The sequence below is a fragment of the Simochromis diagramma genome, unplaced genomic scaffold (genome assembly GCF_900408965.1).
Source record: "Simochromis diagramma unplaced genomic scaffold, fSimDia1.1 OVJJ01000705.1, whole genome shotgun sequence".
Taxonomy (NCBI): Eukaryota; Metazoa; Chordata; class Actinopteri; order Cichliformes; family Cichlidae; genus Simochromis; species Simochromis diagramma.
In genome coordinates, this window is record NW_024387448.1 from 467,223 (window position 1) to 481,460 (window position 14,238).

The 14,238-nt window shown below is 42.6% G+C and overlaps 1 protein-coding gene across 8 annotated transcripts in view; it reads right to left on the reverse strand.

Moving 5' to 3' along the window:
- The window catches only part of agrn (agrin), a 259,725-nt gene that overhangs the window by 106,031 nt on the left and 139,456 nt on the right, over positions 1-14,238 (reverse strand). For all 8 annotated transcript variants that reach the window (XM_040013639.1, XM_040013642.1, XM_040013641.1 and 5 more), the window contains one exon: positions 8,956-9,171. In XM_040013639.1, coding sequence (XP_039869573.1) covers positions 8,956-9,171 — 216 coding nt within the window. The remainder of the gene's footprint in view (positions 1-8,955; positions 9,172-14,238) is intronic.

Sequence of the window (14,238 nt, forward strand, 5' to 3'; positions counted from 1 at the left end):
GGCTGAGCTGGTAGTTATCCTCATATTTTTCAGCACCGCTCCGCTTTTTATTATTTTCACTCCATTCCATCTCTCTCCAAGCATACACAGTGAAAATAACAAATAACAATGTATTATTCAGGAGAAGCCAAATGCATAAATACATTAAAAAGTCTCAAAACACAACCCCTTGTCTGGGATTAAGCAGGTGTATGTGGATATGGATGTGTGTACATAATCGGTGTTTTGCCTGCAGATTTCAAAGAGGTGAGCACTGGAGAAAGAGCGAGCGAGAGATGAAGCAGAAGACGGGATTTGTCTTACAAGTATCAGTGGTTGCAGACGAGTGGAACAGCAAGTAAAGATGGATAGAGAAATTCCAAGCACAGCCCATTATCATGTCTTTATGTGTGTGTATGTGTGTGTGTGTGTGTGTGTGTGTGCTGATAACAAGAACGTATATTTTTCAGTCTATCGGTTTGCAAAACGCCTGCAGTGTGTGTATATTTCACTAAATATGCCTTTGTGTGCGTGTTTATGTACTATCAGTAAACACACACACACACACAGAGTCCGTCAGGTTGTGCATGTTATGGTTATGAATGCCAAGCAAGAGTCAATGCCCCAGGGAAATGAAAGCACGAAAGCTGAGTTATTTACAATGACCTCTCGCCCTGTGTGTGTCTGTTAGTGTGTGCGCATAAATGTGTTCACCGATAACCCCGGAGAAATTTGATTACTTTCCGCATTTGTGTCTCTGTGCAGACTTGTTACTACTGATGAGAATATCAGCAAGACACGGAAAAAAGAGAGAGAAAAAAATGAAACGATTTTTGTCGTGAAGCCTCTGAGTGAAAAAGGAAGGAGACGAGGGAACGCCCAGAAAATGAGTGAAGGCGAAGGAGAAGAAGTAAGGGGTGCGTGACTAAGTCCTCTGTGGTGGAGTTAACGGTGAGCAAATGAAGGAGAAGTGAAAAAAAGAGAGGCTTGAGGAACTATGGAGTGATGTAGAAGAAGGAACAGCGAGGCAAAATGCATGAAAAGAATAAAGGACGGAAGGAAAAAGAAAAGGAATATTTAAAAAAGTAACAAGGACAATAAGGATTAAAGACAGAAAGAAAGACGGGAGGAATACTGGTGAGATGAAGGGACAGGGATGCAAAACAGGGAAGCAATGAGCACTGGAGAAACAGCGTGGAGGTAAAGATGGCTTCAGTCAGTTTGACTGCAGAATTCTGTTATCTGCTTCGGCAAAGCCAGAAGTCATCTTCAGCATCTACGGCTATTACCACCAGCCCATTGTTACAGAGGCTGACCGGGCATGTCACCGGGGTAACAAAGGAAATCGTCTTAGCATGAGCAAAATAAAGTAAAAAAATGGGGGTGAAGGAGGAGTGAAGCAGGCTGGCCTTCATCTCCTCACTCTCCAGCTCTGCTCCAAAATTAGGATTTATTTGCTTGCAGAGGATTTTCACAAACCTCCTCTTCTTGCCAGCTTTGGCCCCAACGAGGGAAGATAAATCAGGGCTTTACCTGGCCCGGCCCAGACACCTTAACAATCGGCCAGACCAACAAAAGACAAAAGACCAAACGTACAGATGGAGTAATGAGCTTAGGTCACTTTCTTTGATTCCCTCTCTAAACAATGGTTTAGGAGCAAAAGGGAGATGTGAAGAGGAATGGAAACAATGTGTTGGCCCGCATGTCAGATACAAATAACAATGGTTTTTCTGATTTCTTGCATGATCCCAAACAACATAAAGAAGCATACTGAAAGATTTTCTTACACATACGCAGTATTGTGCAGATGTCTTGATCCTTATTTCTTTAGATTTTAGTAGCAAATTAGGAAACGGGTGCATTGATTTACTGAAAAATGTGCATATGTAGTATATAAGGCAAAAAGAGAGTTTGTACAGTTCTAAAAACATCTTTATTCTTCAACGCAGTCTCTCTTGGACAAGCTTTTGTAATGTCTGTAGGTAGTCTCGAGGAAAAGTTCTCCAGGTTCTTGAAACACATTCAAAGCTCTTCTTTGGTTGTTGCCATCCAACAGTGTTTATTATGAAGTTTCACAATGACCTGGAGGGTACTCTAATAATAAATGATAAATGTTCTTTTCTCTTTTTGAGTAAAATAAGGTTTGCATTCCAAAATAAACAAGAGATTTTTGAAAAATCAAAAGTGCTTAATTAAAAAATAACGCAAAGGTGTATTTTAAGCTTGCCCTTTTCTCCTTTTCCCATAACTACATTTAACATGTAAACCCGCTCAGCTTTAACCCCACTTCTGCATCTCCTCTCCTCTTGGGAGTTTTCTGTTTTCACACACGCTCTGAATAAATGATTTGACTGGCTGAGTAGCATCACATGAGATAATGTAGTCACTCACTGTTGTACCTCTCTCCTGACCTCCCCTGCACCTAGTGACGGTGATTTAAACTAAAATACGAAATTTCAAATGGCGTTCATCACTTTATAAGACCTGTTAATATTTATTTTCAGTCCAATTCTTGTGAAATTTTGCTTATGTCAGCATTTCCTCTGTGCTTCCCTTTCTTAGAATGGCTCCTTGATAGCCACCGCTCCACCGAGACCACTTCTGATGAGACTTCGGTAGATAGATCCGCTGAAAGTCTCAGGTCCTGTGTCAGGCCTTTGCTGGATTTCTTTCCTGTTTCTTCAGGACATGGCTGTTCACCTGCTGTCGGTAACATTTTATGCATGTCACTTCATCTTTTGCTCCCACTTGTCCAGTTTCTTCAGATTTTTATGAACACACTGGACCCCATGCCAAGACAGACCAAACTTTTTGCGTCACCTCAGCTCAGGTACAGATATCAGATGGAAATACAAAAATACAAATAAGTACAATCAATGACAAAAAGTAAGATAATACACTATATACAATGGTAGCATACACAGTATGTGATTATGGATATGGTTGGAAATATGCAAGACATAAACTATATAGCTTGACATAACTATTGTACCACTACTATTCCTATGTATAGACATGTACACACACACACATGTACACACTAAATATACATATGTATACATATACATACATATATACCTGCACATGTCCATACACATGGAAGGTCCATTATGCATGAAGTGGTGACCGTGGATGTTCACAGTGTCCAGTGACTTATGACATCATGATTGAGGAGTTATAGAGTCTAACTGCTGTTGGGATGAATGATCTGCGAAAGCGCTCTGACTAAAGGAGCTGCTCAGCCCACTCACATACTCATGCAGTGGGTGATGTGGGTTGTTCATGATGGATGTCAGCTTTACTAACAAAATACTGTCTTTGGTATTTTTTGTAGACTCTACAGAAGAAATGGGAATCAAATGATGACATGCTGCCAGTAACAAAGTTAAGAAAGACACAATGTAAAGTTGGCACCTTCAGAAAGCCTGGAGAACTTTTGCTCAAGATGGCAAGAAAGTCTGGCACCTGAAAGCAAAATGTAAAAAATATAAAGAAATAATGGATGGCTCAAGAGTTTTGCACAGTACTGTACCGTTTGTAAAAAAAAAAAATTGTCCTATTTTATAGGAAAGATTAACACTTCTTTCAATAGATATTCCCTTTCTTCTTCCTGATTGGTCCGTTTCATGCATGTTTGCCTGTTTGCGTGCAGGCACACTCGCAACCACACAATAAAGCGTCATTAGACACGAGACACAAAGTGCGCCAAAGTAAACCCGTGCATAACGACAACTCTCATCAGACACTTTGACATTTGTTTTGTTATATAAATCTGCTGCGCCTGCTTTTGTTTGGTAACGTACAAATACGTCAGGTAGAGGTGGGTGCACACCAACTCATTTTCAGTTAATCATTTGTGCCTCTTCCCAGGAAAAGAGGACTTCATTTGTTTGCTGCAAAATGTATTCGAACCAGCTCTGATATTTTTTTTTTATATGCTACAACTAAATACAACAAGTAGGAGTGTACTGCTTTATGTTTAAGGAGCAGTTCACATCCCTCTCACACTGGGTCTGACTGCCTGCCTGCAGTATATAAGAGCAGACAGAGAAGCAGGTGTGGAGCACTGATGCCTTTTCTCCTTTCACTGTGAAGACTCGAGAGTGTTTCGGTGCTGGAGAGATAAAAACCTTCTCTAAAGTGCAGAGAGCGAGAGAGAGAGCAGAGTGGACTGACTGAGCAGAAGGTAGGGGGCCGTGCTGATAGCCAACTCTCGAGAACACACACGTGCGCTCTCACACATACATAAAATCAATCTCCCATCGACCACACTCTCGAACCCCAGTCACCTCACCCACACGCGCATGCTCTCCACTTTTTTCTGCATTATTTGTTGCACTCCATCAAGAAGAAAAAAAAAGTGTGTGTGTGTGTGTGTGTGGGGGGGGGGGGGGGTAAAGAAGAATGAAAACTCCATGTTCCACTAGAGTGGCCACACAAGATGAGTTCTGCAGCACTTCTGTGTCTCTCTCTGGGAAAGGGAGTGTATTTACCACTCTGCTCTGATTCAACATTAGGACAGTAGACGTGGTGCACGTTCCCAAGCTGACTGTAGAACGTGCGCAAACACACAAACGTACGCACACACAGTTCCCCAAATGTCTCTTGTCTCTCTCTAAACCAGAAAGTCTCTGAGCTTTTTCCCTCTGTCTCCCTCTCTGAGGTCTTCCTTTTCTTAACTGGACACTTTTTTTCCTTCTTTTTTTTTTTTTATCACCTCGTGTTGTTATCAGTCACTCCTGCGGGGCCAATTTAAACGCGGCCTCTCCTTTTAATTTCGATAATATCTGAAGCCATTATGTGCTCACCGCCTGCCTGCTTGACTGCCGGAAATGTAACCCCACCGATCCCAAATCATCCATCTAGAACAAAAGAAAGATAATGAAGAAGCTGGGTCGGAGATGGTCTGAACCATTAAGGGGCAGGTTATGTGAATATCAGAGTGGAGCAGTGGAGGGAAACTAAGTGCCTGCACCTCCACAACGAATGGGTCATTTTGTCCTGCCCTCAGGAGGGAACTTACACCATTTTCTTGGAACTAAAATGTCATAATAGCCAGTTCAGTTTTATGAGTGAGGTGCTAAATGGACATGTTTTAAGGGGAATTTTCTTTTCACTACCGAGTGAAACTGAGCTAAGGTGAACTGTGCAATGGGAATAGTGGGAGGACACGGGCATCTGTCAAAAGTCTAGGTTGTAAACAAGCCACCTTATTTGGTGTTCAAAGCTGTGACCGTAGCTAAAGTGCCTGTAAAAACCTCTTGAAAGTCGAAGCACAATATGTCAGTAATTAACTGGAGAACAGCACTGTGATGTCAGCAGCAGTGAAGTAGGAAGTAAGCGCCCGAAAGCCGACATTTGGAGGTGTCAGCATCCTGCAGATGTCAGGGACTTGCTGGTTACAGCTTCCTCCTGTTTGCAACAAAACATAGCCCAAGCTCCAAAGTTGTACTTGGTGGTAACAAAATGCTCCCATGTGATGTGATGTAACTCCCATCCTTTAAAAAAAAACAAAAACCATAAGGGGCATAATCTGTGAGAGAAATAAAAACTTCTTTTGTGGCTTTCCTCCTGAGTGCCAGATAAGACTTGATTTGAATTGAACATGACGGCTTCACACAACGGTAGCCAATTCACTTACCCCGATGAAAACCCGCCATTCAAATCGAAAGAGTCAAACGAGGCTTCGCACAAAAGCACCAATTCAGCTGCCCGTATTTTCTTAAAGTTAAAAGCTTTCTCATTCCCTCACCTTTCTACCGCTCTTCCTCCTTCGCCTCTCTCTTCCTCCGTCAGCACTGACAACTCCATAATCTCAGCCAAGTGGCCCGTCCAAGCCCTCTGTAGGGGCTGAATTTATTGAGAGCAGAGTGAGAATCAGAACCTGTCACCTGGCTTGCGCTGACCTCCTAACACACACGCTCTCTTCCTCTTTCACACTCACAGCGTATACCGTACCTGCTGTATGTACCTTCTAAGTGCAAACATCCTTGAATTCATTCAAACACACACATATGAATATTGATGAATGTTAGACTGTTGCTTACTCCTTGGCTGACCCTTCCATCCCACAGTAAAACACTTCTTTTAATTCTCTAGCCGTCTGCCCTTCTCAATTCTGTCTATAAGACATATGTGGGAGCTTTTAACAAGGATGTTGCAATAAATGCAAAAGTAAATAAACCGACCAGATGTTAGCTAGCTGTGTGGTTCGTCTACACTCACTCGACAGTGACTGCTTTCACTGCTATACAAAATATGTTGCAAATCAGAAATAGCACGGGTAAGAAAGAAGGATGAATTTAAAAGATTGCTTTCTGATTTTCAAAGCTATTCATGTGTCACTCGGGACAAAACCAAATATTGTGAGTTTAAGATAATAAAAGCACTGATAACCTGCTGTTTAAGCTTTATCAGAATCAGAATCAGAATCAGAATCAGAAAGGGTTTTATTGCCAAATGTTGAGCAGGTTTACAACATTAGGAAATTGCTGCGGTGCTTCAGTGCAAACATACTGTTATAAATTACGCTTAAATAGACATGAAAACAAAAATAAGAATAAGAATTAAAAGTGCTAAGTAGATAGATAGATATATACATGATATATACGTGAGTGCAGGTGGTGATCAGTGCCAAACATGGAATGATGCAGTGAACACAGCGTAGGGTCATGTGTTAGTGGTGGGAACAGTCATACGGTTATTGTTCATGTGTCCAACAGCAGAGGGGAAGAAACTGTTCTTATGGCGAGAGGTTCTGGTGCGAATGGACCGGAGCCTCCTGCCTGAGGGGAGCAGGTCAAACAGACTGTGTCCAGGGTGAGAAGGGTCAGCTGAGATTAAGGTCACCTTCATCAGTACCTGGCAGCTTGTTTAAAACATAGATTCCCAGGGTTGGTTCTCTCAGCTCTCAACGTTTCTACCAATCAGAAGATTGTCAGGAAAATATAGCATCAGAAAATAGCAAATTTGTCAATTTTCAACAGAACTGTAAACTCTGCTTTAAGTATACAATAATGGAACTGTAAATCAAACCATGTTGAATGGATGTTGGTGGAAGCCGGAGTTAATTAAATGAGTCATTTTTACTTTTGCATTGATTAAACTGATCACACCATAAATCACAGTGACACCGGTTGTGTTACAGAAGCACAAGTACATAACGTAGCAAGGCTAGAGCTAAGGATGCCATCCGCTGATTAAACACTACACACCTGCCTCCTTCACATCCAGTGACTGCATGAAAATGCTGACATAAATCAGGCTTTGCCATTAGTAATAATCACATTGGGCTCTCAGAATCACAGCCAACAGAGGAATGAAAAGGAAATTCCTTCCAGATGTGACGGGATAAGAGAGGAAGTCTGCTCTGGTGGCCAGCATGTAGTTATTACCAGCAATACTATCATTAGCATAATCATTACTATTATTTTTTACTTTATTTTTTTCCTTGTGACTGCCTGCTGTTTAGCTAAGGCCAATTATGGTGCTTCTGATGGCCTTAACCCTCCATAAACCATCATTAAACTACTTATGCTACTACTTTCTCCCTCTGGTTTTGATCTTCTCTCGTAATCTGTTCACTCGTTCAATCACTAAAGTACTTTCTTGCGTGTTCTTGTGTCGCACTCCCTGTCTTAATGTCTCGTTGCTCTTTCCACTTAACATTATACCCTCCCCCTTTTAAATGCTATTTTTCCCTTTCCTCCGCTGTACCCTGTGTTCCTCCTGTCCTCTCTCTGTCCTTTCTATCGCTTTATTTCCACTCTGCCAGTAGCGGGCCGCCACCAAGCTTGTTATTAGTGCCAGGTTCGAGCCTGCACTGTAATCAGACCCCTGGAATTAGCAGTAGGCCCACACTGGCAGAAAAGGCACGACGCTGACAAAACACTATAGTTATCATTGAGGCTGCTGCAATGTTGCAGCTTTGGCAGGAATCTGCTCCTTAGAGCCATGGATTTTGATGGGCTTTGCTAAAGAGAAGCAATGAGAGGTACAGCAGGAGTATTGGCACCCACTGGGGTTAGGGATAAAATACACACTGGATGGCTACCAATGGGAGCAGTAAGTGGCACACTTTTTTGTTTGTGAGGGTGCAGGTGGCGCTTAAGCCCTGGGAGCACAGCCATTTTGGAAAGACAATAGAATGGATGTAATGGGGACGTGTTTTATTATTGTGGGATAAAGATAGGATGGCAAAGCACGTAGTATTAGGACAGGGTGTAATAGAAATCCATTTACTTGACAATAACAAGCAATTTAGTGTCACTCAGAGACTTGCAGCTTTGTGTTTGTCAAATTAAGTGGCCGTGCTCGTCCTCTGGTGCAAACGTCAGAACATCACAAGTGCCGTTTCTGTCATTTGAACCAAAAATTCCAATCGCATTCGCCATGCTTTAAAATGTTAATTCACCTATGCTTGCCCACTTTCACCCTCATCTCTCATTGTGATGTACTGGAGAGTGTCAGTCTCAAATTGTTCAGTCCAAGAATTTGGATGTTTGGGGATCTTTTAAAAGGTACAGATCACGTGTATGTTAAAGACAAAACTTCAGAGAAAGCTATCGACCTCATTTACAAATTTAGTGGTTTGTGGAGATCTCATAAATACATCAGATCAACAGTCAAACCTGCCCAAACTATTTTCTTCTGCAAAGTTGCATGACCATACCAAGAATTGAAATGTCAAAGGTCAAACTGACTTCTTTTCATCCCCGTTTCTACAGGTAATTAAAGCTTACAATCACAGCCTTAAAATCTTCAGACAAGATGAGACAGAAAAAGCAGATCGTTGCACAAATGTCAGAGGGATTTCTGAAAATGAGTTACTTTGCAGAAAAAGCACAAGGAATTATCTCAGATCAATCTCCATTTGTTTGAGAGAGAACACTTTTCAGACTCAGACAGGGATCGGGGTGAATTTCTAAAATGGTTAATTTCTGCAGCTGTCTCCAGGAAGGGTTAGCAGGTACTTACAGCAGGCTCCCTTGCTCAGCACCTTGATGCGTCGCTGTGCGTTGCACTGGGCTTTCTCCAGCTCGCATTCATTGGTGTAGGTGGACGAATCTGAGCCGCACACAGGCGCCACAAAGGACGGGCAGTCCACCTTCTTGCAAACACACTCACCCTTGGACGGGTCATTTGGGTTGCGCTCGCAAACGGCGCCAAAGCCACACAGCATCCCTCTGCAGCCTGCCAGAGAGAACGACAAAGAGGAGAAGCTGTTAGGATATTTCATATGGATAACTCCGAATGTGAAAATACATTTTCAGTCGAGTTAATACTGAAACACCCAACACCTAATGCACAGTTCAATTAAGCACTTTTAACAGAAGCCTGTATTTAAAAGCATCAGAGTACAAAGAGAAGTTTCTAGCATTTTAAGAAAATTCTATGATGCTTTCCCACAAAGTTCAAACTAAATCCTGGTAAAGGAAACAATTATTTGCAAACCATCTTAAGCTTAAAGAGAGCTCTGAAGGTGAAACCATTCAGAGTTTGCGGAAGACCTTTTAAAAAGCATGACAAAGTGTAATGGCATTGAAGCGTACCAGAACAACACTTTGACACGTTTGGGAAAATAGAATATTTGCAGTTTACATATCCTGGTTATTTTATATTAATATTTTCACTTTTTTGATCTAATGATTCCTAAAATGCTAAATTAGAGCCCATTTGAACTAAGTTAGCGGTCAAAAGTCGTCATACTGATATCAATCTGTGCTGACTGACTCACAACATCAACCCATGTATGGGAAACGTAAGAAAGGTTGCAGGTAGCTGCCAACGCAGAGCGATTTTTCTTGGTTTTAAACAGCAGCTAATGGAGACAAATTTAAAAAGGCTTTTATGAACTATTCATGCAGTCCAACATTTGCCAGCGCAGTTATAGTTGACTATTGTGTGTAATGTATAAAAACTTGCCAAAATAAAACCACTCATTACATAAACCAGCCAGCACAAACTCAACGGCGCGCTACAAAGAGGTAGGAGAAACATTCTCCAAACGCTGAATGACAGCGAGCTAATGAAACGCTGCAGGTTAGACCGTGCAGGGATAATGTTTGTGGTCGATCTAATTACGGGTGGGCTCACATCTCCCACCCACTTCAATAACGTTATAACAGCAGAAATAAAAAAGATCATCAAAACACTAACATACTGGGCAACTAGAGAAATAACAGCAACAGTGCGCGGTGATGATTTGGGTCTGTCCGGTTTTCATCAGCAGAGTGAACGGTTACAGCACTTTTTCACTGCTATACTGTGATGCAGTTCATTTAATTTTCCACAACTTGCAGACTTACATAACAGTGTGGGATTCCCATCGTTTTATATGAAATATTATCACAGGATTATACATACCAGCATGGTAAATATCTATGTAGGTAACCTAATAATATAACAACTACGCACATGGAAATGGACTACTGCATCAGTAGATCTGTTGTAAACATGCCATGTGTTAAAAGTTGGCTTATTACATTCCAGGCTTTTAACAGTTGATTTCACTACTCGTTCTGCCTGTAATCACTAAGATAATGCATCATCCATTAAAAAAACAAAAGACTACCAAGCAACAAGGTCAGCCAAACATCCTCATTAATGTAAATAAATCCTATGCTGGATATTATTGCCTGAAATTTCTCAGCTATGTTAGCAGCTCTCTGAGAAAGCTCTCAGAACTTTAGTCAGTACTGGCCCTGATGTTGTTCGCGTCCAATTAAATTGTTTTTTCTCGCACTGATTCTTCGAGAACTTTTTATGAGTTAATGCAGATGAAGTTTATGTTTTAACACCAGGCAAATTTGTCTCAATACGGATTAGCTACTGGCATATTTGTAGAAACACAGTTCAGCAACACGAAAGCATCGAGGATTAAATGGGATCGTGGCGTAAAGCAAACATATGCTCTCGATTCGTTCGGGGAGACTGTGCCCACCTGTGCAGAGCGAGCGCAGTATGTACATTTGCTGATTTTGAAGAAGTTTCAATGTTAGAATTTTCCCCCTCAATAAAGTCAGCAACAACATTAAAATCAATCCAGAGGCAGCAGGCTGATACCCGCAGTCTTGTGGACAGCTGATTTTCAACACCTCTGTGAGAAGACTGCAGTCTTTTTGAAACATCAATGATCCGCCATCCAGGAAAAACACGCACGGGGTGGGGGCAACACGAAGACAAACCAAGGTTAGCCACACACTTCAAGGTCTCGCAAGTCAGGCAGCGATGGTAATACTTTGATCCTCAACCTCCCACTGACACCTCAGCTTTGATCAAATGTGAAGCAGCAAACTGTAAACTTTGTCAGAGGCCGCTGGATTCGCAAAGCAAACAGCAGACACGCACGTGGATACGTGGTCGTGTTATGTGTACACAACATCAACTTAGAGAGTAATTGACCCGTATTATGGCAGCTACAGCTGCTGTGGCTCTGTGCCCACTTAGAGGACTGTTGGGCATCCAGCTGGCGTGACGTCCTTGCCTCAGCACCAGGAGGGGGGGGGGGGGGGGGGGGGGGGCGCGTTAAGAGAGATGGCAAACTCTCACAGGTAACCAACCGGATTGAAAATCGATGGACGAATGCACATAAAAATCCAAAATCCACTCTGAAAAAAGTCTACTTGGTTAGATAGGCGAGCAGCCAGTGTCACCGCTGAGTATATACATGTCACACACTCACACACACATGCACCCGCAGATAACTATTTCTTATCACTGGCTCCCAGGCTAGGACTAAACGAAAGGCGGCATGTCCGCTTGGGCTCACTGGCAGGTGGCTTTTTGTGGTACTAGAGAGACAGAGTCAGATAGGCAGACACACAAACGCACACAAGCACAAACTCTATGTGTGCAGCACAGACAACTGGTCCAGCATCTGCCCAAGGCATCTCATTCTGTCTCTCTCCCCACACCAAAGTACATTGTGTGAAGGCGTCTATACGTGTGCATGTGTGAGCGCGCAGAGTGACAGGCGAGGAGGCTGTTTTTGACTGGCCCACTGTTCCCCGTGGGGGAGCGCCTGACAGCTACCTGAGCTCACTCTCTCTACCGGGAGGGGGGGGAAGCGAGTGTAAAGCCATCCATGAGTGCATCTGTATTTTTGACAGGGTGTGTGTTGGAGAGGTGTAGGCATTAGGTGTCTGTCTCCCTCTTTCTGGCTCTCTCGCTCGCACGTACGCGTACATGTGGCCAGGTGCTAGCATGAAGGCATTGTCATGACTGGCCCGCTGCTCTGCCGTCACTTCTCACCACACACCCTGTGCTCCTCCGCGTGTTTGTCTACGTGGGTGTCAGTGTGTGGCTCCGAGGCAAAACCATGCGAGCAGAGTGACAAGAGGTGAAATTCAATCGAGCTGTGTCAGATGTGTACAAGAGGAAGGTTGTCTGAGAGTATGACAGGGGGAGCGGAAAAAAACAAAACCCACCAGAGACCGAGATACCGGGTCGACAAAAAAGATCTCTCTATGATCTAAATGTATCAGCTGTGTTACAATATAGCTAACACTGGTATCATATGGTAAAAATATAAATAAAATGCTTTACTTATTTTTATTCTGAAAATACATAATAATCAGTCACAGTAAAAACATTTAAATGATTTTAAAAAAATCATGAATGCCAGCGCTGGAGTGTAAGGGGATCTGTTCTGCGATGCTTTCCTATAAGAAACTCTCACCGTAGCCTCAAGCTTAGCTCGCTGACAAAAGACTGACACTGGAGCTGAGGCCTCTGTCAAAACAGAGATACTAGCGCAGGCTCTGGAATGAGCGTAAAAGCTGCACGGTTATGTACTGGGAGCTGTTCCCTGGGAAAAATTGTCCCAGCACCTCATAACAGATACGTTTGACACTTCCAATTTCTTTAGCACAAAAGACAAACAAAATCCCTTGGCAGTTAATATGAACAGTATTATCTGCCACGGCTGAAAACAAAAACAACACGAACAAAAACTTCGCCAACATCATATTCCCACTGTGCCGCCCTCGACCTAGTTTGACTGGCGGGTGATCTATAGTAGTGCAGACACGATAGGAAGAAGCGAAAGCAATCATCTACCAGAAGGCGATGTAAAACTCTCTCTCCTGGAAGCACACACAGAAGCAAAGTGTTTGAAGTGCTGCTACTATATGTGGGTGCTAAATGAACAGTTAACAAAGCCCAGTAACTTTCCGACTTTGCGTCTCACACATAACTACTAGTTTTTCTGTATTACTGAAACATCAGGTGAAAGGAAGAGGATGCTGCGGTCAGGGTGAGTTGGTCTGAACTCGAACTTTATTAAATTAATGCTTCCAGATCTCTATGTGTCCTGTCACCGCTGCCACAGCGATGTCTCTCGGCTCATTTCTAACAATTCAAATGAGCCAATAAAGATCAGTGATTTTAAAGATGGATTATTTATTAGACTGCACTGATTTTTTGGTGTTGATTGTGCCTCACAATATTAAAAATTGAGCAAAGTGCTCCAGCATTAACAGGGTGTTACTCTCATTAATGTTAGAAACTCTGATAAAGCTGCTTACTGCAAGAACAACAAAGCTGTGACACTGACTAAAAGGTCTTCTCTTAGTCGAGTAGTGAATCCATGTCATGTGTAGGCCGACAGCAAAGCCTGCTCTTGCGGTAAAAATGTTTATTTGTAATTAATAAGGAACGGACTGCTGGTACTAAACACCAAAAGAATCATTGAGGCTATGTTTTGTTTTGCTTTTGGGTAATAACTGTAATATGAAATAGAAAATGCTGTGACGTTTTGCACCTAGCTGCACTGGTTCCAGCTTTCAGACTTGGTCAACAACCCTCTAGAGCTGTTTTAAGTGCTGGGGAAGGTGCATGCTTTTGTGTACAAAATTGCAAAAGCCCACTCAGGCTTATGCCATTTTCACTATAAATGTAAGCTTTTCGATTCTTGGTGCAAATGTCTTTGTGAGTGCAATGAGTGTGAATATGTGTATGTGTGAATGCTCATTGGTCCATGTAAGTGTGTAAGGTAATCTCCCTTCAAGCCCCGCAGCGTTAAAAGCTTCACTTCCATGCTGTTTTCTTTGCTACCGGAGGCAAGGGGAAGAAAATCCCATTGGGAAGAAAAGACAGCATGTCCAGTTTGTGACTGTCGAGGCAAGCGTCTAGTCCAGGTAACATGTCATCCCTGCGTTTGGACGACTCACCCATTAAATGTGACATGGTGTCAGAGATTTAAGGGGGGGCTCTCAGCGCCTATGAAAGGAAAATGACGGTGCTGTTCTGATTAAAGCC